We start from the raw sequence: 27,498 nt of genomic DNA, 5'->3' as shown, positions 1-27,498 counted from the left end.
ACATGGAGCCTCATGGTTGGTAGGTACTTGGTGAATGTCGAATGGATGGAGGCATCACATGGGCATGGGGAAGGCTGAAATGATGCAGAACACCTGGCACACACGCCTATCATATTGCCTAATGGGAACATCCCAAGCTTTCCTCCAGGGATCCCTCTTTGAACCACCAGCACACATCGCTCCCCTCAATTTCAAACTGCTCCATCACTCACCTGTTATTATTACCTTTGTCATTATTTAACACACATTCCCTCACTCAGGTGTGCATGTTTGGTCTTCCCAGCTAGATCATGAGCTCCCTGAGGGATGGGAACAATGTTCCTCAGATCTCTGTAGCCTCCAGGCCGAGCATGGAACCTGACACAGGGTGTGCAGGCAAACATTGCACGTTGTGGCAGCCACAGAGGTGCACAGCTCAGCTTCACCTTCAAGAGAACCCGCTGCAGGAGCATGGTTGACTGACAGCCTCTAGGTGCGCCCCTTTGGACCACTGCACATTCCCACCAAGGCCACACTTCCCCCAGGCTGCTGCTGGCTAGTGGCTGGGCACAACGGGGGCCCTAGAGCCAGTCCTTTCCTGCCCCCCGGGGCATTCTTCCATCAGTCCAGCAGAGACGTTCCAGAGCTGCACTGTGGTCTGAGGCTCTTCCTACCCAATGCTCCCTTCCCTCTCTCCTTTCACAGGATTCAGACCTGCATCCTGGTCCAAGGCCTGCCTACACTTCTACTCACTCTCCCTTTATCCTTCGGAAGCATCACCCCCGATAAATCTCGTCCACATCTACTCCTTTAGCACCTGTTTCTCCGAGGACCCCAACAATTAAAGTGCCTGAGCTCCACCAACGCCCAGGGGCTTCCATACTTCCTTATACATGAAAAAGATGCTACTGATCTCCCAGTTTACATTGGAAGCAGTGTAAATAAATTAAATAAATTCTGCACCGCACTAAGCTGTTCTCTTCTATGCTGAAGCCACAAGCTACAGTAGAGTCAATCAGGGCCCCCTATTCAGTTACATATGACCATTGTGACCTTGAGCAAAGCGTTTTCCTTCATGGTGCCTTATTTTCTTTATTCTTTAAATGAGGCTAATAAGATCTTCCTTATGTTGAAATAAATTTCTAGGCCCAAGATGGAGACACTCCTGTCTGGGGTGTCATGGTCAGCAAACTGAATCTTAGATGATGTTCATTTCCCTGTAAATGCTCTGCTTGTATAACCACTCACCAATCCCCAGGCACCAAGCCACCTCTGGGCTCTATACTTATTTCCTTTTCCCTTATTAATGAAGGTCATCAATGGGCAGAGGATGGGAGGGGAAGGAAAAGGGATTTGCAGAGCACAGGAATTAGAACCCAGAGGCTGAAGGGGAGTGGGGAGCCGTTTCCCACTGGAAATATAAAAGAAGGCTTGGAAGATATGTGGTAAAGGATTACCAGGCCCGGCATAAAAAAGCCAGGTTGCACCCTGAACCCATATGACCTTGGGCACGCCACTCTCCCTCCCTTGAGCGTTTCCATAAAAGGCAGTTGGAAGCCTAAATGACCTCCAAATCCCTTTATGTGCAGACATCCATGATCCTTTCTAACCCAGCCAGCATCTTCCTCCTTTACTTCTTGTGGACCCTCTCCTGATGCCTCTATAAGAAAATGACTTAGGGTGTTTCCGTAAATGTGGTCTCTGCATAAAGAAGAGTCCGTTAAACATGAACTTTTACTCCTTAAGGACAATTAGTTCGGGGGATGAAGGAGCATAACAGAATTTGTTTCTCTGTTCTGTGCTTTCCAACTAAGCCCTGAGGCCTCTCTCCTGCTTCACCCTCCCCTGGCACCTCGCCTTCCTGGATCCCAGCCATTGGCTGTCCTTGTTCTTCTCTTGCTCAATTGATTCACCTAATGGGCTGTGAGGCCAGAGCCCCTTCGGCTCCTACAGTCACCAAGTGGCCTTGGCTTTTAGCTCTCTGGCCTCCCACCAGGGAGAAGCCAACAAGACTAACCTCTCAAGTGATTTCTTCCTTGTTGTGCTGGTCCCCATGGCTGAAGAAGATGGATTGAGCCAGGCAAACAAGACATGAACTAAAGATACTCATTGAACAGTTGGCTCTCATCCTGCCGCTGCAAGCGGACAGGCAGAGGTCAAGGTTCCCACCCCCACCCCCAACCATTGCCCAATGACACACCAAGGACAGCTACATGGTGACTTTTGGAACCACAAACAGTTCGGATCAATTTGTCCTGAAGACTTATTGGGCAACCACATTACCCTCTTCCCTCTTTGTCTGCCTTGCCGTGAGGCTCCCTGCTGACCCCACCGCCTGCTCAGACAGGCAAGAACACCAGACCCTCAATTACAAGAGACCATATGACCGAGCATAGCTCAACTAATTGACCACCTCCCATTGTTATCAGGAGAAGACATGAGCAGTGCCATAGCTGCCTCACTAATCAGTTCCAGATCTTTTCAAACAGAACCTTTCATTCAAAAGGTTAATCTTACCACTGGACTGAGATATATTGCTGGTAACAATAATCAAATGATAGATGATGGGCAGCTGGAAATATTCCTTAAACAAAAGAGTACAGTAGGGTCATTTTGACCAGTCTGCTTAGCATTTTAAAAAACAAGCATCGTTTTGTGTTCCTGCATTCTGTAAAGATGTCTAAATCAATAGTCTTAGCAATCCTTACACATTCTGTAACCAAGAAATCAGAGAATTAAAATCAGACAATCAAACCACTCATTTATTGAGTACCTCCCTTTCACAAAGCACTGTGCTATGGGTTGGTACACAGAAATATACAGCTCAGCTCTTGACTTGGGATGGTAAGTTGGTCACTGAAGGGGGTTTGAAGACAGAAAAATTACAAAGCTACATAAAAATAATTGAGCGAAGATAGCCAGATGTTATGAACTCCCACTGAAATGAACAGTTGAAATAGGTACCTTCCTGGATTAAGCATATTATTGTGAACATGGCCCCACCAAGTTCGAATATGAGAGTTGGTCATTTTGCATGGAGCATGGAGAGATAAAGGGCAGACTTGTATAATGCTGGATTTTATATACATCTCAAATCAGTTAGGAGAGCAATCACAGATAGTTAACAGTAAAACTCACAAATAGTGGTTTAAACAAGTATGGAGCATATTTTTCTCACTCCAGTTCAGAGCTAGAGAAGTTATCATGAAAATCATCAACAGCTTCTACTATTTTCCTGCTATACTGTCCTTTGCTTGTGGATTTTGTCCTTGTATTTTCAAAATGGCTGCTGCATTCTAGGCATCACGTCCACATTCCAAGAAGGAAAAAGAAATGGTAGTGTAAAAAGAAAAAAAGAAATGGTAGTGTAAATGGCAAAAAGTCTTCTCTTCTTAAGTTATTGTCTTTTTATTGGGGAAGAGAAGTCTTTCTCAGGTAACTGCCTTTGTCCTATTGATCAGAATAAATAACATGACCACCCTCAGCAACAAGGGAAACTGAGTATTTTTCACTTTTTAGGCTCCATAGTAGAGAAAAGCAAGGGAGAAGGTGACTTAAATAAGTTTCACTGGAGCTACTGCCATATTCCATCACATAATAATCATGTTGTATATGAAATGTACTTGATTTTAAATGGTCATATTATGAGAGACTATTTCCCTGACCTCACTGCACGTACAACATGGCTCAATTTTTATCCTTTTAAGAATAGCTTTTAGATATAATTATATTTTATATATATTAGGAATATGCTTTTAAAGAATAGTTAGGTACATATTGTATAGTGATTACCTCTGAATTGTGAAATTACAGATTTTTACAATGTCTCTGTGCTATCTGGGTTTTTTTGTTCATTTCATTTTATTTTTTTAGTTCTCTATAGCAAAAGAGTATTATTTTGTAATAAGAAAGCAAAAACAATTTCTCTTCAGTAAGAATGTTCACGATGGTTTATGACATATTGTCAAATGAGAAAGCAGTATATATGACATGTTCCCAAATTTCATAAGCATATATGAGAGAAGCAAAAGCCTGGAGGTTTGCCTCTGACTGCTGGGAATATAGGTTGTTCTAATTTCCTTAAAATTCTGCTTTTTGGTATTTTCCAAACTTATCACAGTAAAAAATATTAGAAACAAACAGCTATCTCAGGTTAATAAGTTCTCTGCCTGGTCCTGGAGGAAAGACAGCCTTTGAGCATCACTGAACAGGTTTTGAGAATAAACTGCAGAAAAAAAAGCAAAGCATTCTCCGGAGGAACAGTCCTGGTTTGTTAAGACCAAAAAGGATACAGGAAAATGCTTCCCTCCCTCCCTGTTTCCTTTCTCCAAAAGCACTTTCGGCTGGGAAATATTAAACTCCCTTAACATCTTCAGGGGATTCTCAAGTCCTAGGCTCAGAGCCCGTCAGAGGGGTATTTGTTCCTTTCTGGTGCATCAGCTGTGAAACGTGGCTTATTGTTTCTCAGCAAATATGGCCACCGGAAGGGACACTTTCCCAGCCTCCTTTCTTTCCAGGAGTGGGAGAAGCTGGGGAGCAGAACAGTGGCTGAAGCCTCCTTTGTCTTTCAGGTGGCCCAGTGCGCATTCAAATCCAGCAACCATTTCCTTCTCTCTCTCTCTCCTTCTGTCTCTTTCTCTTTTCTTTCTTTCCACTGCTTTCTCCCAGAAAGCAAGAGGCCATCTACAATTCTCCTGAATGTGCAGAGCCAGATGCTGTAATTCCAAAGGCCTGGGAACTTAGCAGTCTGGTAAAAGATGCCCCCGTACTGGATCAGTCTCAATGACAGACAGCCCATTCCTCAGGCGTTCGCTCATTCGCTCATTCATTCATTCACTCACTCATCCATCCATTCAGCCACAGTGCCTGGCCTGGGGATACAGTGAGAACAAGACAGACAACATGTGGGAGTTTATATTTGGGGGGCATGGGGGTGGGGGAGCCAGACAATAAGAAAAAAGGAAACACAGCAAAAGAAGACACATGGTCCAAAAAACGTAAAGCAGGGTAACTTTCTAGAGAGTCATAAAGGAGCAGGACAGTCAGGAAAGGGTCTTCCAGGAGGTGACATTTGAAATGAACTTGAACAGTGGGAAGTGGGGGAACCATGAGAAGGTCAAGCATGACACAGACAGGCTACAGCAGGAGATGAGATCAGAGCACTGGGAGCTCGGGGTCTTAGGGCCTGTGGGGAAGAGGACACGTGACCATCGACAGGGTACTGGGGAGCCAGAGGCAAGGGCTGCAAGCAGCCATCCAGCTGTCAGCAGCTATTTTCCAGCCCTGCTGGATGGGGAACAGAGAAGACTCCATTAGAAGTTTCTTATTTCCTAGGAGCACCCAGCCTCAGGAGACAGAAATGATGCCTAACGCAATTACGGAAGAATTCGGGGCTAGCTCTGCGGCTTTGATTCTACACAAAGGCATTGGGAGAAGGTGAGATCAGTGTCAGCAGAAGCAGTCAGAGGATTTCATGGCGGTGGGGGTGGGGGAGGGAGCTAGACATCGGCAAGGGGAAGGGTCGTATCAGGTGGTGAAGGCTTAACTGCACACACACACGCCCCTCCTTCCATTGCAAATGCCTTCAACCGTTCACAGCTCTCTTTCTCACTCACTTTGGTCTCCAAAACCTTCTCAGACTAGCATTCCAGGCAGATGCCTCCAGTTAATCAGTTAGCACAGGAGGAGGAATCTCAGCCTAAGACAGAGACAGTAGATCAGGGAAACTGCGGGGAGAAAGTGCCTCCCAAATCGAGAGGCCTAAGGGTCAAATGGGAGTTCCCCAGGTGAAGATGGGAAGGATGCTGGTTCCAAACAGAAGCACAGCACACGTGAGGGACAGATGTGGGAAAGGGGGCAAGTGATTCCACGTGGCCAGGGTTATAAAGTGCAGTGGGCAGAAGGGCTGCAGAGATGAACACAGAAGGCGGTGAGAGTTTTAGGAAGAACTGGGACTTCATAGGAGAGCGGTGGAGAGGCTTTGAAGAGCTTAAGCAGCTGGAGCGGTAGAGGGGGGCGGTGACCCTAGTCTAGCTCCAACCATCACTCTAGCTGCTCTGCAAACCAGGGTGGACACAGGATAGGGGGCTATTGCAGGAGGGCGTCGGGTGGGGTGGAGAGTTGGGTCAGGGTGGTGTCCAGGGGAATGGAGACAAGTGGGTGACTTGGAGGCAATTTAGGACAGGGAATTGCTCTGAACTGGTGATTAGACGTGTGTAGAGAAGAAGGTCAAGGATGGAGTCTGGCTTCCTCACATGAGTCCTCCGATCCTGCCACCAACAAGGGAGAAATGGAAACTGACAAATCCACCTGAGCTGGGCATTCAGATGTAAAACACTGACAGGAAGCCATCGGTGCCTGAAGCTTTGCAGAAGATGTTCACATCTCTACTGAGAACTGGACACACCAGGTATTCAGCCGTTTCTCACTTCCGCTTTAGGTCTCAGGCAAATTGTACACAAAGGCTTTTACATCTCAGGCATCTCCTTGTAAAGGCACTGAGCAGTAGCCTCGCCTTTGAAAACCACTTGATATTGTAATTTGCCAGTGGATGATCTTTGCAGAGGATCAGCCTAAGGCTCAGAGAGGCTGGGAATGTCATTCAAGGTCACACAGCAAGTTGGAGGTTAGTAGAGAGTTAGAATAAACCAGTCCCAATTTATTAGACCACATGCTGCTCAGGCCCCAAACAAACCCAACATCTTCAGTTATGCTGTTGCCTGCCTTAGCACATTGAAGCAGCCGTGTCAAGTGTAGAAGAAAATGACAAAGCCCTCGTCCTCTATGCGTTGTGTCAACACCTCTACTGGACCCCCTTGCACGTTATAAACAACCCTCAGGGTTTGCCCTGTAGAGACAGATGGGTGGGCAGGGATCTACAACATCTATGCAGATACCAATTCCTCCAGATTCTTCTCCCTTCCTTGATGAGCTTTTAAAACCTAAAAGAAGGTGGAGTGGAGTGTGTTCAGATTCCAAAACATAACCTTTGAACGGTACCTCACTCCCAGGATGGAGCTGTGAGCGGAGGTAACACCTCTGAATCTCAGCTTTCGTCATGGCTCCTCTCAGCAGGCATCTGGGCGCCTGCCGCGGACGGGACTGCCACGTGCTGCACGCTTGTTCCCATCGCACTGATGTTCGGGCAGGCCTCTGCACTTTATGCAGACAGGAAGAAAAAAAAAGTTTTTTTAAAGTTTGCCTTTTCCGGAACTCTAGGCGGTTTGTGGCTGACCTCCTCGTGTGGGGCATGCAAATTCAAAGGAGCTGATGAGACATCTGAAGAGCTGGGGGCGGGAAGATGCAGGGGAGGAGGAAACTGGCTTCTCAGAGGCCGGGAAATCCCCACCGGGGTTGAGCCCAGAAAGCAGACAGTGAATATGACAAGCCAGACAATATAGACTTTCCCCATTCCCCACATCGTTCAGTCATTGATTCAACAAATATTTTCACAACATCTTTTTTTGTGTGTGTGGTAGGCAGGCCTCTCACTGTTGTGGCCTCTCCCATTGTGGAGCACAGGCTCCAGACATGCAGGCTCAGCGGCCATGGCTCACGGGCCCAGCCGCTCCGCGGCATGTGGGATCTTCCCAGACCGGGGCACGAACCCGTGACCCCTGCATCGGCAGGCGGACTCTCAACCACTGTGCCACCAGGGAAGCCCCACAACATCTTGCAAACGATTCTGGGTGCTGGGGCTGCACTAGCAAACTGAACTGATCAAAATCTGTTCTCCTGTAGCTGACATTATGGTGGGGAAGACACATGATGAAGAAGGATGGCAGATGTCAGGTAGTGGTACAAGCTGGGGGCAAACCTAGGTCAAGGAAGGAGACAGACTGGGCGGGTGGTATGTGAGGGGGAAGAGGAGTGGTGTTGAGGCAGGCCAGGGAGTCTTCCTGTAAGAAGTGAGTTTTCATCAAAAACTAAGGGAAATGAGGGAGCTAGCCCTGCCGGTGTCTAGGAGAAGAGCATTCCAGGCAGAGAAACAGAAAACGCAAAGATCCTGGAATGGGAACATGCTTGGAGCATTAGAGAAATGCCGAGTCGACCATGAAGGCTGGAGTAGAGCGAGTGGGGGTGAGGATAGGAGTAGGCAGGGTGGTGATCATCCAAAGTACAAAACTGCTTCGTTTTTATGTTGACATCAGAACAGCCTCAACACATAGGGACAAAAGGGCCAGTAGACTTTGGGGGGACATAGGCATTATACTGTTCACCCCCATAACACTACCAGTAAGGAAAGTGAGGCTCAGGAGAGGGAAAGGAATTGTCCAAGATCATACAGCTAGGTTGATAAGAACCTGAATTTGAACTTGTGGCTATTGGATCAAGCCTCTGCTCTTCCCACTATAGCTAGCTAAAAAAGCGGGCAGTCAGGGGATGAGAACAAGAGTCAAGTACTGGGGACAATCCAATTGTCCTCTGTCAGTCTGCAACACCTGGGTAGGTTGCAGGACTCCAGAGAAGGAGCCACCAGCTGTGTGTCCAGGCAGAGAGGACCTCAGACAGCCTCACAGCTATCCCTCAGGCTTGCCTGGCAGCGACACCTGCACGCTGGAAGGCAGGGAAGTTTCAAGGAGAATCCCTGCTGGAAAAGGAGGTAAGCTAGCTGCATCCTGCCTGATGGACTCCTATACCTGCAATCTTGGGGAATGAGGCTGTCTCAGAAGATGCCAGTGTGGGTAGGGGATGATCCTGGAGACAGATGTATTCTCAGGCTAGGAGACCCTGAATTGCACAGGATGGTTCTCAAAATAGGAATTTAACTTAGTTATAGAAAAATAAAGAAACGTATACCTCTTTCACAGCTTAGTTTTTGGACTAAGTTTCATTCCTACTGTGAGATCTCTCACCAATTACTCATTCATATATCTCATATATATTTATCCAACAGTTTTTGTGGCAGGCACTGTTCTAGGTGTTAGGAGTACTACAGTGAAGAAAAGAGACAATCAAAAAGTAATAGAGAGTAGCTGGAGCAGCCGGGGCCCCGCAGGAACCGAATCAGCAGCGGGTGGCGGACCCTTTCTAGGGGCTAAGATGGAGCTTGTACTCAAGGCGGCAGATTATTATTTTTTCACACCGCACATATATCCAGCCACATGGCCAGAGGACAGCATCTTCCGACAAGCTGTCAGTCTCCTGATTATAACAAATCTCGGTGTTTATATCCTTTGTTTCTTTTTTTTTTTAGAGGAACTCTTCTTCCTTCCTTCCTTCCTTCCTTCCTTCCTTCCTTCCTTCCTTCCTTCCATCCGTGTTGGATCTTCGTTTCTGTGCGAGGGCTTTCTCTAGTTGCAGCGAGTGGGGGCCACTCTTCATCGCGGTGCGCGGGCCTCTCACTATCGCGGCCTCTCTTGGTGCGGAGCACAGGCTCCAGACGCGCAGGCTCAGTAGTTGTGACTCACGGGCCTAGTCGCTCCGCGGCATGTGGGATCTTCCCAGACCAGGGTTCGAACCCGTGTCCCCTGAATTGACAGGCAGATTCTCAACCACTGAGCCACCAGGGAAGCCCAACACCCACAATTTTTAAAGAACCAAGTCTATGGAGAGATTATGCATTCTGTCCAGTCAGTGCCACGGATAAGCATCCCCACAGTCTCAGTGCTCCTGCTAGAGGTGAGAGGTTATAGCAAACTACGTGACGGCATAGAGGAGTTTCCATACGGCTGGCTTCGATTCATTGCTTGTGTACTGTCCTTTCTCTTTTTCACTGACATGCTGATCTACTAGATTCACAGAGGCCTTCATCATAGACTTGTATATAAGCGCTTACACAAACCTCATCATATCTGGGAGATCCCAACTCCATTTGCAAGTCATGCTTTTCATCCTCTGGATGGCTTCCTTCAGGGTCTACCTTACCACATATACCCATTTATCTTCCCATTACACAAGGTAGTTCATTTAGGTTTGTACGTCTTGGTCAATATCTGGACAATTTCTATTCATGATGGTGATTTTCGTGTTCCCCATATCTTCAGGCCATTTATTAATGGCTCAGCTCATCACACAGACCACCACATGCTCTTTGACTATAACTATGGACAGTATTTCACATTGTGGGATAGAATTGGAGGCTCATTCAAAAATCCCTCCTCCTTTGAAGGGAACAGACCACTTAATCATGTGAAGAAGATGACAGAAAAAAAGTGCAACAGCCATGCAGTAAGTGGTTGTAAAAATGAAAAAATATTCAACGGAGAGTTTACAAAGACTGAGTAGATTACTGCCCAATTATTAAATATTTTTAAACAAGGAAAATAATCTACAGCCAGGACGCATAGCAAGCGAACAGTATCATTTGAAAATCAGTATTGTGGGTACAGGCGAGGAACGACCATAATGGTAGAACAAGGGAACATGCTGTGAACACCATGACTTTAACCTCGTGCTCAAAATACTGAATGTTGGTCTAAGGGAGAAGTTGTGTCTTTCCAGCCAGTAGATCTGTAATTTGTATAGCCTCAACAACAGTTTTTTAAAAGGTAGAGGATAAATTATTGAGGGGACCAGGTTATGTCCTTTTGCCTTAATTCATCCATATTCATTAAGTAAAATTCATTGTGCTTAATGATATCAAGACTAAACACCATAACAAAGAAGTACTAATATGAAGATGGTTCCTTGTTTCAGGAATGATTAAGTACTCAGAATTGGTATGATAACAACTACTTGTACTTTGTTGAAGTGGAAAAATCAGTGTGAAAATAAATCGTGATATAATGTGTTAGTAGCTCAGTGACCTGATTAATAGCAGGTGTTGTAAGATTATTGTCTTCCTACACATAGAAAACTTATTCTCTGGAGACATTGTCAACTGTTACATTTTACTGATGAACAAATAAATTGGAATTTTAGAAAATATTAATACTACCATGATTTAATCCAGATCTGGGATTATTTAAAGATTTTGATGGTTATTGTTTTCAATCATTATTTAATAAGTGTAAAATTATATGACCCTGATTATATTTAGAAAGGGAAATTTGATGCCCAAAGAATATATTAGACACCACTGGTTTTTTAATTAAATCGATGCACTGCACTTTTGGTATGTTTCAAAGTTACAGTCCGGTGATTTTCTATAAAAGAAAATAATTGCCAAATATTTAGGCCTATCACTGAAGACTAGTTTTGAAATCTTATTTCCCCTCCTCTTTCTTCATTTTTGCCCACTCCCTCTGCAAAAGGATTTAACAAATACTTTCATAAAGAAATGTCGTGTGTTGTAACATAAATATGTTGGGAAAACATGGTTTCCAAAGGCGTTCTCTAAGCTGTTTATGTAAAATCAATAAAAGTTGATTATGACTATTAAAAAAAAAAAGTAATAGATACATGGTACGTCCATACAATAAAATGTTATTTGGTAATAAAAAGAAATCAAATACTGATACGCGCTACAACTTCGATGAACCTTGATAATATTATACAGAGTAAAAGAAGCCAAACACAAATGACCACAAATGATTCTGTTTCTATGAATTGTCCAGAATAGGCAATTCCATGGAGATAGAAAATAGATTAGTGGTTGCCAGGGGTTGGGGGGCGCGGGGATGTTTGGGAGAAGGAAGGAAGGACTGCTAATGGATAAGGGATTATTTTGTGTGATGATGAAAATCTTCTAAAACTGACCGTGGTGATAGCTGAACAGCTCTGTAAATTTACTAAAAACCATTGAATTGTACACTTCAAATGGGTGAATTGTATGGTATGTGAACTACATCTTAAGAACGCTGTTAAAAAAGAAATTAGAATTTAAATATTACATTTAAATTTCTAATAATATTAATAGAAGTTGAAATAGAACATTTAAGATTCATGGAACAAGTTGCTCACTAAATGACAACTGTCATTATTTTCTTGTATTTGTTATGATGCAATTAGTTAGTACTTCTCGCTGTGAGTCCTTCAGAACGCAAAAGAATGTCAGGCATGAACCAACCTGGCCCGAACTCAAACTCAAACTGAGAAGGCTGCCAAAAATCAACATATAGTGTGGATTCTCTGGGTTTTCCTTGTCCCCACCTTTTGAGTTTTCATTAGTCCAGGGAAGTGAGAGCCAGCAAGCAGGTTGGATGGAATTTCCTTAACTGGGAGCTGTTGAGAAAAGTTACCTGAGCCTATTTAGGTGCTGGCCTGACTTCAAATGGTTCCCTGGAAGTAAAGTCTGAAAGAAGCACTTGGGAGCAGGTAATTTCTTGGGAAAAGATCCCAGGAAGCAGGATGAGGGACATAGGAAAGCGAGACCAGCAGGGAGAAAGTCAGTTAAGGGTACATTATGGAGCTGGTTACCGCCTTGGGAAACGGAGCCCAGTCCCCCCAGGGACGGTATAGGGTGTGAGTCTGAAGGACTGGAGACTGAGGCATTTACCTGTCAGCCACTCTCCTCATGGTTGAGGGTTTCTCCAGCGACACTAAGGGCCCCCAGCTCCAGGTTATACCTACACGTGGGCTGAGCAGGCTTCCTCAGCTACAGAGAAAGCCCTGACACTGGCAGTGGGCAAAGAACACTCCACCACCACCGCCCAAAGCTGGGGGGCCGGGCAAGGAGTTGTGACGTGGGGCACAAAAAGAGGTTGCTTCGTGGTGCGAGGGGCCCTGGGTGCTCACTGTCTAGAAGGGATACGGGTGTGAGGAAGTGGGGGGCGGGGGGCTGCCGTAGCTAGGTGAGCATCCTCTGAACATGACCAAGCCACTGTGGAAAGGGAGAGGACCTTGTTCTAGACACTCGCCAGGCATTGACTCATTCTTTGCCTGCAACTGATTGGAGAGATGCTCTTCCATTTCAGGAGAGGAGACAGCTTTGAGAAATTAAATAAGCTGCCCAAAGTGACCCCGGGAAGGTAAAGCAAGGCTGGGATTCAAACTGAGGACCCCACCTGATCACAAAAGCTCATCTAATGTTTCTCTAACTTCTTTGATGATAACACATTATGAAATACATTTTACATAAGGACTCAGGTCACACTCAACAGACACATACACTGTATAACTGAAAGTTTCACAACCTCTCTTCCTGTGGACAAGGCCTCTGATGTTTGATGCTATTCCATTTTATTTTTAAAATGCCCGTTGCAGCCACCAGATTCATTTCACAATTCACTGCTGTGCCACAGCCCATGGTATGGAAAGAATACTGGGTTACTTATTTATCTGATCACTTATCAGACACTTACACTGAATCCCACCCAAGTCACTCCCTCATTCCTAATAATTATCATATTATTTTGAGATATCCCTCTCCCTCAATCTTGGCCAGTTCCCGGTTCAATGTTCTTAAAACTGGGTCAGTTTTCTTCAGAGCACCAACCTCAGTTTGTACTTAACCACATCCATTTGTGTGGTTATTGGATTCGTGTCTGTCTTCCATGGACTGCGAGGTCCACTCTGACTGAGTCTACTTGGGCTCACATGTCTTCTAGCACAACAGAGTGTGTTGGTATTTGTTTAACACAGCAGGTATTTAATACAGCAGGTATAATACACCATACAGCAGGTGCTTGGTATTTGTTTAATGACTTTATTGTCATAAGAACCATCGGTCTGAGGCCACTACTCCCCGGTGTATTCTATAACTCCTTTTCTCTTCACAGTAACCCCATGGGTGGACAGGCCTGGGAGTCAGCTGCTTGGGTTCAAACCCTGCCTCCAAGTCCTTCAAGTTGTGTGATCTTCAGCAAGTTTCCTATCTGCAAAAGAGAGATGATAATGGCCCACCTCAAGGAATTAGTGTGAGGACTAATTGATAAAACCTTAATGAACGACAGCAAAAAAAAGCTAGTTTACTGTAAAAAGCCCTGATGGGACATATAATCAAATGAGGCTGGTGTTATGGGTAGAAGTGTGTTGTGTCCCCACCACCACCACTGGCAAAGATATGTTGAAGTCCTAACAATTTCTGGTACATTAAAATGAGACCTTATTAGGAAATAGGGGTGTTGCAGATGTAATTAGTTAAGATGAGGTCCTACTCGAGTAGGGTGGGCTATTAATCCAATATGACAGGTGTCCTATTGCAAGACAGCCACGTGAAGACAGAGACACAGGGAGAACACCATGTGACAACAAAGGCAGAGATCTGAGTGGGGCAACTGCAAGCCAAGGAATGCCAAGGACCTCTGGCAAACCACCAAAAGCCAGAAAGAAGCAAACTCGTATCCCCCTACAGGTGTCACAGGGAGCGTGGCTCTGCTGACATCTTGATTATAGAATTCTAGCCTCCAGAACTGGGAGACAATAAAGTTCTGTTGTTTAAAGCTAAAAAAGAAAAAGAAAAAGGAAAGGAAAAGAGAAAAAAAGAAAATTCAAAGAACAATAGTCATTATTATCATCTTTCTGCAGATGAGGGCAAAGCAGCATCCTTCAGGCCCAAGTGAATTAACTAATATTTATCCTAAGAACAGGGCTGCCTCCTGGGCTAGGCCTTTCACATATTTCAGTAAAGCCTATGTCCCTGACCCTGACCCGGAACAAGAACGATTTCCCCTAGTGATTTGTTCCCCTTGGGGCTTCGCCTTACACAATCTCGTATTGCAGCTATTTCTTTACTTTTCTTATCGCTTCATCTTCATGGTGAGCGCTTCAGAGTTGTGCTGTATTTACCTTGAATGTTAAAAGCACACATCACATATTTGTTAACTAAAACCGCATTGGATGATATGTTTAAAATACATTCAGTATCACACCATCTCTCCTCCCCGAGCTGCTGTCACTCTGGTCCAGCCTTCAGTCCCTGCCATGCTCTGGCCCCTGGTACCAACCACGCTGACCTCGTGTCCTACGACTTCTTCCTAACGCACTGATCCAGCCACACTGGCCTCTGTGTTAGTTCTCCATCTCCCAGGAAGGCTCCTGTCTCTAGAACTTTGTGCTTCTTCTTCCCTCTGGCCAAAACAACTCCTCCCCAGTCACTGCTGTGGCTCATTCTCCGGCCTCCTGCAAGTCTTTGTTCAAATGTCCCTTTCTCACTGAGGCCTACTCTGAACTCCCCATCTCCAGAAATTCCTGTCACCTTCTCTTTATCACTATTATGTATTTTACTTAGTCATTTATGATCCTTTCCCTCCATTAGGAAGGTCCACAGAAGAGCTTAGCAAGCCTAAGTATAGGTGCTCCATAAACACGTGCTGAATGAATAATCAGTGTGTCTCGTCCACAGCTCACTGTATCTATACTGCATTTTACTGCTCTATCAGTTCCAAGTTTAACTCAAGGTCTGAGACCAGACAGCATTTTTCAAAACTAATAATGTTCAAGTAGCAAAGTGTAGTTGTAGTAAAGCATTCTTAGCTCATGTGAATGCCAAAGGTCCCAGAGCCAACCTGCCCTGCTTACACAAGACCCAGAAAGACAAGTTATGGACATAAAAGCAACCTGTCAAGTGTTACCGACAATCATCTCAGCAATGCCGAAATGTCTAATGTGTTTTCAGCGAATCCCTGAGCCTCTCACTTGAGTGATGCTCTCAAAAGAGATTTTTCTCTCCAGGTTTTTCCTTTCCTAGTCAGACACACAGGCACACACAGAAGTATGGAATAATGGGGCAATGGAGCAAGGCTGGATTCAGGGCCCAGAGGGTTAAATTATAGTCTAGCCCCCTCTGCTCTGCAGCCATGAGTTTGGGCAAGTCCCCTACAGGTTCTGAACCTCACCTTACAAAAGAGAATCTAACCTAGATCATCTCCATATGCTCCTTTCTAGCTCTGAAACGTTAGTATTCTGTGAAATGCTAAGTCTTTGCAAAGAGGATGCCAGAAAGATTCAGGATTGCATCTCCTCTCCTCTTCCACTTGACCTGTCTTTGATCTCCATTTTTTCCCTCTGAACAAACCATCTTCTGTTACACTCAAGGGCAATCCTGATTACAAGTTTCTTGAAAGGGTCTCCTGAGCTTCAGTTGTATCATCTCTGAAATGCAATAAGCATGCTGACCTCGGGATGAAATAAGCTCATTTATACAAAGCACCTCCCTCGGTGCCTGGCATAGAGCAGGCTCTGGGCAAACATGCATTCTCTCCCTTTCAAGGCCCCTTGTGGTTCTGTTTTGACAAGCCCAAGGAAAGAGAATACACCAAATCATTAGCCCCAGGCTCCATCTGATCTCTTTTTCCATCTTCTCTTCAGAGAGGACAAGCCAGGCGACCTTGCCTTGGTCCCTACTCTTCCTCCCGGACTCAGTGAGATCATCATGGTGCCAACAGGCATTTTTGTGGATCACTCACAATGGCTTAATTTTTTGCAACATGTAGTCTCTCACTTAATCTTCACCACAGCTCTGTGAGACACATATCATATCCCCATTTTACAGATGAGGAAACTGAGGAACAGGTGTTAAGTAGCTACTCACAAACTGGTGAGTGAGGGGACTGGGACTGAACTTCCAGTTTCCAGATGCCCTGCTCCTTCCCAAAGCTGTCTGGTGAAATGGGTTGGAAGGAATGAGTGGCTGCCTGGGAAGTTGGGCAGACATGACCACTTGGAGGAGTTGATAAGGGGCCACGTCAGAGGAGCTAACATCACCCTGGCTCCTGACTTACTAGGGGGTGAAAACTAACACACCTTAACCTGTTAGGCAGCCAATATATACTGTATTATGTCTTATTTCTAATTTTTTTCAGTAATATTAGGAGGAAATGGGGGCTCAGAGACATTAAGGAACTGGCCTGAGGACACCCAGGCAGTGATTGGTAGAGTCAGGATTCCTACCCAGGTCCCCCGGCTCCATGATACCCACCCCCACTCTGCAATTATTTCCAGTAATATTGGATGTTGGGCTCTAGGGGTGAGATTTAACAGCCACAGTATCTGAGTTCTTACCCTGCCTGGAACCCTGCTCTGTGTCTGCATCACAGGAACTGCAGAGATTTGGCCTCAGCTTCCCCTCCTCTCACCTGAGCCCACCAGGCACCCTCCCTGCTCATCAGCTGTCCCACTCACCAGACCTTGAAATTGCTATGTTTCGGTATCACTGTCCATACTTCCTAGGAGATAAAGGACTCCTCGGGGGCAGAGACTGTGTGGGGTATGTCTTTGTGCCCCCATGGTACTTGGCATGAAGCCTTTCTCTTAAAGCTTGAACATGAATGGCTTTCCTCTCAGTGCCGTGAGAATTGTAATGAGAAACATATTTTACTTCATTACCAGATTGTGCTTGTCAATCCTGAAATGAAATGGGCTGAGAAATTCATGGTTAAGCGGTAACTACCTAGATTACGAGTGGCTCGAGAACAGAAACTGTCTGATTCAAGGTTGAGCCCTTAGGTCAGGGGCTCTTCACCTGGGGTCTATGACCTCAATGCGCAGACGTCAGCAGGTCCAATAACCCTCTAAAAATGTCTGTAAATATTTTTGAGGATGTTCATTTGTCTGCCACAAGGACAGCTTTCATCAGATCCCTAAAGTGGGTGAAGACCCCCTCCCTAAGTACACAGTAGATGTTCAGTCATACATCTGAAAAGTATTTAACGAGGGCTTCCCTGGTTGCACAGTGGTTAAGAATCCGCCTACCAATGCAGGGCACATGGGTTCGAGCCCTGGTCCGGGAAGATCCCACATGCCGTGGAGCAACTAAGCCTGTGCGCCACAACTACTGAGCCGTGCGCCACAACTACTGAAGCCCGCGTGCCTAGAGCCTGTGCTCTGCAACAAGAGAAGCCACCGCAATGAGAAGCCCGCATACTGCAACAAAGAGTAGCCCCTGCTTGCTGCAACTAGAGAAAGCCCGTGCACGGCAACGAAGACCCAATGTAGCCAAAAATAAATAAATAAATAATTTTAAAAAAATAGTATTTAACAAGCATTTCCTCAATAACCATTTGCTACGTGGATTAATGGCTTAAGGAAGAAACCTGTGCAAAGTGCAGACCTTTAAGGTTGGGTCTGTTTATTTCACTGGTCTTAGGTAAAGCCTTTGGGGTTCTCTGAGGGGGCCAAATTCTTCTTCTCAGTTAAAGTATCATGTAAGTCAACACTCACAGGCCAAATCTTAAAAGTGGCAATGTTACACAAGTTTTGGACTGGAAAATGGGAAACCTGAATTCTGATTAAAGCTGTTACTAATCAGTCAGAGTAGTCTCAGGTAAGTCCCCCAAAGCACAGTTGTTTGTGACAGTTCTTAACCTGTATTCTGCCACAACCAAATGACAGATGACTTTCCCACTGGAAAACAGGTGTGTGTCTTTTCTAATGCATAGGAAAGCAAAATATGACAATAATTCCTAAACACTCTGCATGTATTAACAGCATGTTCCAGAACATTCTTCATGACACCACACACCTGCAACCCTCCATGCCCCTATATTCCTCACCCACTCCTGTCCTTCCTTTCATTTCTACCCAAGAAAGCATATGAGCAGGTGAGTGACAGAACTTCCTCCCAATTTAATTTAAAAGTTAACTGTTTCCAGACATGAGCACTCTGATAAACGTACGTTACAAACTTCTATGACATACCTCCAGGACGATGGTGAGCATGGAGACCTAAAGAACCACAACATGGGTGGAGACATCCCTGGCTTTCCAGTCAAGTCAGTTGGAGAGAAGGGCTCAGCTCTGCTTATGGTCTACGTGACTTTAGGAAGTTAAATGACCTCTCTGAGCCTCCATTTTTTCATCTGAAAAGTGGAGATGATACCCCTTCCTCACAGGGTTGTGAAGATGAACGAGGCATGGTGTGGAAAGGACTATGTAGTCCTGTGCTCAGCCCCTGGTAATGAATTTTAGTGCCTGTCTCCTCCTAACTTCCCTCTCTGGACCTCAGCTTCGTGGTCATCAGGGTGAGAAGTTTAAATTACATCTATGTCAGAAGGACCTATTTTGGCCTCCCTCACTTCCTGCCTCTCGCATGGCTCCCAACTACTTTGGGAGGGAATCCTTACTAAAATGGAGAAAAGAGACAGAAATCCCATCAGCAAAATAATGCATCAAAGATTTGCTATATAAAAATTGGCCAATATTGTTAAGTGAAACTTCTTTGCAGATATTTCTTTCTGAAGGATAGGAAAGGTCTGTCTTCATCTCTCTAACAACCGCAAAGGGAACACTGAAGGGAGTGGCCTGTCCAGGCCTTCTACACCCTACAGGTAGAATTTAGTAGCTCCAAACCCTTGTTTCTCATATTGAGGGACCAGTATCCTTGCAGGAATATGGCAGGAGCTAGGGACACCCAAAGGCACAGGGCAAGCAACCCATCCTTCCCGAGACACCAGTTTTATTCTCATTTATTTTTTTAACTTTAATTTTTATTTTCCCTGCTAAGTTTTTAAAGCGGCAATATAAAACCTTATTTTAGCTTTTATTAAAACACACACAGAAATATTACAGCATCACAAAGTTTTTATGGATGTTTAAGACCAGGAAGGAGACATAATCCATTTCCATACGCTACTGTAAGGGAGAAAATTTGAGAAACACAGGACAGAATGATCTCCCTAAAATCTCAGGTGGTCGTGTATCTGTGTCAGCTCCAAGCCTGCCTCAGACTATCAGAGCTTACCCAAAACAAATAAATTCGTTAAAATATAAAGCTGGTGGCAGGTGTGGAGAGTGGGAGTGAGGATGGGGGCCGATTCAAGTTTACCTTGAAAAGAATTAGCTCCAAAAGCAAGCAAGGCAGGGACAGCTGACAAACTAAGGGATCTCGGGCACCGGGTTGCAGGGCTGCAGGATCCTGGGGGAACATTTGCATTTTGTGTCCAGGATGAAAGGCTTTCATGGACATCCCACGGACTGAGGCGGGTACCCTTATACTGTTGAAGGCAGATAGGGAATAGGTCCATCACTCTTACGGTGTGTGAAGGGAAACTCAAAACCTATAAATGCTCCCATGGAAAGAAAGCTCACAAAGCCTCAAGGACGACAAAATTCTTAACATTTCTGGGCACTGCTTACGTTGTGAGAGCGATTCATTTCATTGTATAAGATTGGGGAAGTACAGGAAAGCACAAACCGGAAGTAAACATCACCCATAATCCCTGTTTTAGTCAGTTTGGGCTGCTGTAACAGAATACCAGAGACTGGGTGGGTTATAAATGACAGAAGCTTATTTCTAACAGTTCGGGAGCCTGGGAAGTCAAAGGTCAAGGCACTAGCAGATTCGATATCAGGTGATGGGCGACTTCCTGGTTCATAGAAGGCCATCTTGCTGTGTCCTCCCATGGTGGAAGGGGGAGAGGTCTCTGGGCACTAATCCCATTCATGAGGGTTAACCCCCCATGACCCAATCACCTCCCAAAGGGCCCACCTCCTAATTCCATCACATTGGTGGGGTTAGGATTTCAACATATGAATTTTAGGAGGACACAAGCATTCAGTCCATAACAGTTTCTTCCCCCAGAGATAATAACTGTTAGCATACAGTTATTATCAGTTAGCATACGCATACACACACATGCACACACACGTACACCTATATGTTTATGTATTAATATAATCTAAATTTGGGATCATACTATACCTAATGTTTTGTAACCTATTTTTTCACTAAACATTAAATTATGAGCATTTTTCCATGTAATTATTCTGCCTTCTCAAGGGTCTCCAGAAATATCCAGCCATAGTCTGCTTTCAGAAAAAAAAAGGTTTGGTTTTATTTCTAACTAGTAAGAGAAAGAGACTCTTCTCTCATATTTTCAAACCCCTGAAATTTACCATCCCAGGGAGGGCACCACCTTCCTTGAGGCCCCAGGGCTCTACCCAGATGGTGCCTCAGGGAAGTGACATTCATAAGAGATGAGAAGGCGGCACGGCTCAGCACCCAGTGGGGCTTTCCCGGAGGACAGCACCTCAGTTGCCGAACCAACTCACAATTTCCCTGCGTCTTTCAATCACTCGCAACCTCCCTGAAAATGTGGAAGCAGCCCGTGTAGAGGAGGCTCTGAAACCAGCCAAGAGGAAATGCTCACCCTGTTCCATCAGCCCTGCATCCACGCCACCTCCACCCTCTACTGCTTTCACAAATCTGATAAAAATCACATTTTCCTTCCTTCCAGTTGCTCATGTTTTCTTCTGACACAGGAGGCTGTTTCAGAAGTTGGAAAATGGCCACTCTTACCCCGAAGCTACCCTGCCCTCCCACCCGTCCCTGAAAAGAGCTTTTCTGTTTGAAGCCAATGCAGACCTTTCTCTCTTTTGGCCTTGAGACAGAGGGGAGGGGGGTGGTCAAAGTGGGACAAGGGAACAGGCCAAGCCTGTGAGCTTCTCCCTCAGGACCCTCCCTTTAACCCACCACTTTTGGAGGTTAAAAGGGGGCTTTTTGAAAGGCAGAAGAAAGCGACACAAAGCCCCTTGGAACAATGCTTTAACTGTTACCAGATCCCTCTAATAGAAGCGGGACAGGAGCCAGGTGACACCAGAATGGAATGTTCCCTATGTTCTCACACATTCCCCCAGCCCAAAGTGGATCCATTTGCAAGGAAAAAAGAAAAACACCCAAAAGTATTATTGTTCACCACACTTCCTGGTCCTCAGCCCCCCAACCCTAGGCAGATAGGATAGGCTTGCAGAAAACCAGATTGCTTCCCACGCAAAACACTGCAGGGGGAATAAAGACACAGACGTAGAGAATGGACTTGAGGACACGGGGAGACGGAAGGGTAATCTGGGACGAAGTGAGAGAGTGGCGTGGACATATATACACCACCAAATGTAAAACAGATAGCTAGTGGGAAGCAGCCGCATAGCACAGGGAGATCAGCTCGGTGCTTTGTGACCACCTAGAGGGGTGGGATAGGGAGGGTGGGAGGGAGGGAGACGCAAGAGGGAAGAGATATGGGAACATATGTATAACTGATTCACTTTGTTATACAGCAGAAACTAACACACCATTGTAAAGCAATTATACTCCAATAAAGATGTAAAAAAAAAAAAACACTGCAGGGCTTTGTTGTTGTTTATGTTTGCTTTAGCGCAAACTCCTCAATAGGTAGACGTTTAAAAACAAAACAAAGCACCAGATTTATCTGTGAAGTGATAAAATGTTGACTCTATGAAGTGTTTTTAGAGAAACTTTATTCCAAACTCTTCGTTTTGCAAACGGAGACACCAGGGAGATGTGACTTGTTTCAGGGTCAGATGTGGATGCGGTGACCAAGAAAGGGAGGTGACTCCTCACCAGGTGTGGAGGCGGCCAGGACTGTGATAATGACCTTGGCAAAGCACAAGCATCCTCCATCACCGCACCACCCTGGGAGAGTTTTGAAAGAATTTGCTATTTTATATTTCCAAAAGAGCATTAAAAATTCAAAACTATGTTAGATTCTTGATACCTATTTTGCTGTTTAGTATTTCTATTTGAATTACAAATAGGACAGGGGGTGACATGAGCTTTTGAGGGCTTAGGGCCCTGCAGTGCTTAACACAGCCTGCTCTTCACCCCTTCTCCAGCCCCGACAGCCCCGGCTTTTATTTCAAACATCTGCCTCCTGCCCCAAACACTCACATTCACGACCCACTCGGGGCGGGGCGGGGTGGGGGGGACATGCCAACTTTCTGTGACATTTTCCTCTTTCAAGAGGCTGCCTGTGATATTCCCATTGACTTTCAGCTGTGGAAAGTACTGGAAGCTGACGGCTGCGGGAGAAGAGGAGGGTGCATAGGGATTTCCCCTGTCGCCCTGAGTGGGAGGGTTTAGAATTAATTCTACACAGAGAGAAAGGTAGGTGGCGTCAGGATGCCTGAACTCCATTCTCCCACCGCACAGGTGAGGGAACTGAAACCCAAGGGAGGACTCAGATGACCTGGGGGCAGAGTCAAGACTCAGTCTAGGACTCTCCAGTCCTGGACTAGTGTTGTATTCACCTCATATCCCAGGCATTTTAAAAGAACATCTGCCCCATGGACCTGTCTTTTAAAAGAGTGAGTACTGGAGTTAAATAAAATTTAAAAAAAAAAAAAAAAGTTATTTATTTTTGGCTGTGTTGGGTCTTCGTTTCTGTGTGAGGGCTTTCTCTAGTTGGAGCGAGCGGGGGCCACTCTTCATCGCGGTGCGCGGGCTTCTCACTGTCACGGAGCATAGGCTCCAGACGCGCAGGCTCAGTAGTTGTGGCTCACGGGCCTAGTTGCTCCGTGGCATGTGGGATCCTCCCAGACCAGGGCTCGAACCCATGTCCCCTGCATTGGCAGGCAGATTCTCAACCACTGCGCCACCAGGGAAGCCCTGGAGTTACTTTTAAGGAATGGCTCTTGGGGAGAAATTCTAGACTCCAACAGACGGAAAGAGAGAAATTAAGAAGGCGTCCATGAGAATTATCTGGGGCTCTTCCAAAGGAAGCCTGCGTTACCATCTATTCCACCACATCCCCTCCGAACCTCCCTAAGTGGGGAGAGAAAGTTGCCGCCACGGTTCTGATACATAAAACCGCTTCCGGGCTTCCCTGGTGGTGCAGTGGTTGAGAGTCCGCCTGCCAATGCAGGGAACACGGGTTCGGCCCCGGTCCGGGAGGATCCCACATGCCGCGGAGCGGCTGGGCCCGTGAGCCATGGCCTCTGAGCCTGTGCATCCGGAGCCTGTGCTCCGCAACGGGAGAGGCCACAACAGTGAGAGGCCCACGTACCGCAAAACAAAAAACAAAAAAACGCTTCCTCCAGGCGTGCTGGTGAGAATCCACAGTAAGCAGCCCCTTAGTCCCTTCCTGCTTCTCCCCCACACCCCATGATGCTCTCTGAAGGCATCTTGTGAACAAAACCACCAGAAAAGGCCATCCAGGAGAATGCCTGAAAAGATGTGTCCTGAGGCCTCTTGAAGGTTGTCACACCCACGAGCCAAGTCACAGGCTAATGTACCAGCCTTCGAGTGAGGCCCGCTGTTCACGACTCTGGGCCATGGCTGCCTCTGAGACGTCAAGACCTGGAGCCTCTGGGTTTGAACATTTATGAAGATGAGGGCAGGAAGCAGAGGGAGGTGAAGGGGTGAGACCCCCAAAATGGGGACAGCTATTGGCTAACAGTGGTTGGATACAAGGTATAACAACGAAATGACTTCCCTTAAATAAAAACCAGAAACCTCCTGGCTTGAGCAGGAGGAAAAGGAAGGAGGGTCTCAGAACACAAGCAGCCTCGCCCACAGCTCTGGGCTCCCAACGCCTGTGTCAGCCCTGCCCCCAGCCCCAGCAGGGGCCTCCCCCTTAACTCTCAGGCCAAGAGTTGTCAAAAAAGGGTTAGTTCTCTTTAGTTCCTTTCAGCACAGCCAAAACACATGGCATTTTCACTTAAAAAGAAAACAAATATGGGCTTCCCTGGTGGCGCAGTGGTTGAGAGTCTGCCTGCCGATGCAGGGGACATGGGTTCATGCCCTGGTCCAGGAGGATCCCACATGCTGCGGAGCAGCTGGGCCCGTGAGCCGTGGCCGCTGGGCCTGCGCATCCAGAGCCTGTGCTCCGCAACGGGAGAGGCCACAACAGTAAGAGGCCCGCGTACCGCAAAAAAAAAAGAAAAAGAAAAGAAAAGAAAACAAATAAAAACCTTTGGGGGACTTCCCTGGTGGTCCCGTGGGTAAGACTCCACGCTCCCAATGCAGGGGGCCCGGGTTCAATCCCCAGTCGGGGAACTAGATACCACATGCATGCTGCAACTAAGAGTCCATGTGCCGCAACTAAAGATCCCACATGCCACAATGAAGATCCCACGTGCCACAATGAAGATCCCGCGTGCTGCAACTAAGACCCAGTGCAGCCAAAATAAATAAATAAATATTTTTTAAATGTTTTTTTAAAAAAAACTTTGGAATCCTAAGGAAAAACAAAAAAAGAAAGAAGTACAAAAAATGCAGAGTAACTGTCATCACATTCTATAGCAAAATGTTCTGTCTCCATAGAGGTCATGAAGTGCTTCGCTGACAACAAAATACTCATTCACCCAAGGATACAAATGTGTGGCATGCATTTCGCTACTTCCAATTCAATGCTCTTAGTAGACATCGCTAATCGATCACAGCATTTTATCCAAATGTTGAGCCCACTAATCTGAGAATCTTTCTCAACACAGCTTTCTAGACAGCCAGTACCAATCAGTCGGCACAGGCATACCAAAAGATAAAGCTTATCTGCCATCTCTGCTTTTGCCAAGAGGGCTGAAAAGAACAAGGGAACACCTTGTCCAGTTTCTTCCCTTTTAGTTCCATTTGTCTTTTGACCAAGAAAAGCCTCCAGTCATCATCTTGATTTCTTGTTGCCCAGGACATGGTATAACAGTCACTTTGAATGAAAGTCCAGTGCCTCCCTCACTGAAGTACAACCTTTTCCATTGTTACAACAGACCATGGAACCTAGGGCCCTTCATTAGGTCTCCTTCTAGGCTGCACAAATCTTGTCCACACTGGGCACCACCCTGGAGTCCTCTCTGTTTCCACATTCCCCGTCTCACCCTCACGGTCTGCCCGCATATGTGCTCATGGGCCTCAACCAGAATGGGGAGATTTAGGCTTTCACCAGAGCACAACCTAGACATCCCCTCCAACTCTGCAATGTCATGTTCTAGGCAGCACGTTCCTGTGTCGAGTAGTGCTTTAGAAGACTTCCTGAGTGTGTCTTAATTATTTTTAAATTATTATTGTTTCATTTAAAGCAGGAATTGCAAATACGAATGCCTGCAGAGTCCAGACAGGGAATATGAATGCGAGAAGCAGAAGCAAGTGGAAGCACAGGTACAGATTGTCAGTGAGTGGCAGGGACTGTGACAGCTGGAGAGTCTGTGACCTGTCAACAGGGGCCAGGATCTTCTCTGCAACCACAGCTACCACCGTGCACAAACGTGGGCACGGTATTGCAAGCGTATCATTCTTCAAGTTAAGTTAAAAGGTAGGTTGTTATGTAAAATCTCCTCGTTTTAAAATGTTGGCTCAAATTCATAAAGCCCTATGAGAGCCAAACAAGTCATGTCACCTGCCGGTTGAATCAGCCAACGGCCTGCGTGTTCATAACCTCTGATCTAAGGGAATGCTCTTTTGTTAACAGTTACAGATTAGGTAAACAGTGGGAAGTGACCCTGAAAAGAAAATAGGGAAGCCACTACCAGCAGAGTGGAAGCACTTGAGCAAGAGTTGGGAGGTGTTAGTCAGTAGCACACAGTGGCGGGACTGTGTAATCTACTAAGAGGGATGGAGAAAAAGGAAATAAAATCGGAAGCATAAATTAAGGGCGGTCATGGAGGGATCAAAATATTGATATCTGGAGATTTGATGTGATCCTGGAAATTAACAAGGAGCCACGTTTGAGCAAGAGAGTGACTGACACTTTCCTGCGGTAAGATTTTAGAAAATCTGGCCATCCCTAGAATCTCTTTTTCTGAAGGATGAGACGGCCTCCCTCCCTTCAATTAAACCAGTAGACTGTAATCAGAGGAAAGCAGTGGAGGCCACAGTCCTTTCTGTGATACAGGGACTCCTGAAACCCAAGCTCAAACTTGCTGATTTGACTTTGCTCTTTTTTCCCTAAAGCCACTTTCATGTCATTCTCTCACTTGCAATGTGTAAGCCGCCTCTACAGGGCCACCTAGGAGTTACTTAATATGGACTCCAAAAGGCCTGAGACAATGGGGGATGACGCTATCGGCTCCCTCGAAATCACAAATGTAGAAAAACAGGGATCACCCAGGAGGATAATGGTTTCAATGTGTTCAGAAAAGGAGGCCCCGGCGTGAAGTCATGCGCTCGAGTGATGGGAGGAGAGAATTCTGATTCCACTCAGGATAAGCTCAAGGGCACAGGGGAGAGGTCACCATTTGCATTTTTCCAGTGACCATTTGATAAGGAACCTCTACTGGGCCCTGATGAGAGATTCAGGTGTGTAGTTTACAGTCACGGTGCTGTTAACCCCACCTCAACCCCTTTCACCAGCTGGAAAATAATGACTTGTGCTGTGGGTTCCCCCTCCCTGGATGGCAATGAGGCTAAGTGAGGTGATTCTCCAAGGCTCCAATTCTCCCAACTCCACCTGGGAGAAGATGAGAAACAGAATCTTGAACTGCCCCTCCTACGCAACGGCGTGGGGATCAGGGCACCCTTGACAGTCACAGTGGAATATCTGAGGTTAAAACTGTTCACAAGTGATCCTGAAAGTCCAAGACATAGAGTCATTTGTTCTTTCTGGTCATGTGAATTGGAGTTTCAAGTAGTGGGGGGACTAGGTCATGGGATCTGATTCCATAGTTAGTGGTGGAGCCCCATCAACAGGCCGCAGTACAATGCAGTTGCTGTCACGTGTGTACTAGTTCATGCAAAGTAGTAGAAAGTAACCCTGAACAGATAGTCAACGGCTGCTGAAACAGAGAGAGAAGTTTTATTGGGGAAATCATACTCTATACAAGTATCACCAAAATAGGGATTCAAGAAGGTCCTGAGACGCACCCCTAAAGATCATCAAGGTTCTACTACGGTAGAGTCAGAAATAAGGATGAGCGGGATACCAAAATTTCATAAACAGTAGGCTCTCAATGATGTTTTCAAAATGCATAGTTTAAAAACAGTAACAACGGGGCTTCCCTGGTGGCGCAGCAGTTGAGAGTCCACCTGCCGATGCA

At 45.9% G+C, this 27,498-nt stretch overlaps 1 protein-coding gene across 1 annotated transcript; it reads left to right on the top strand.

Moving 5' to 3' along the window:
- Positions 1–8,933: 8,933 nt before the first annotated feature.
- Positions 8,934–10,206, top strand: LOC132439289 (lathosterol oxidase-like). Its single transcript, XM_060033560.1, is given in 2 exon segments — positions 8,934–9,238; positions 9,494–10,206. Coding segments are annotated over 2 exon segments (930 nt in total). The 5' UTR covers positions 8,934–9,021.
- Positions 10,207–27,498: the final 17,292 nt, after the last annotated feature.

Source organism: Delphinus delphis, chromosome 16 (genome assembly GCF_949987515.2).
Source record: "Delphinus delphis chromosome 16, mDelDel1.2, whole genome shotgun sequence".
Taxonomy (NCBI): domain Eukaryota; kingdom Metazoa; phylum Chordata; class Mammalia; order Artiodactyla; family Delphinidae; genus Delphinus; species Delphinus delphis.
Note: the sequence above shows the minus strand (reverse complement) of the source record. Positions and strands in the feature narration are given on the sequence as shown.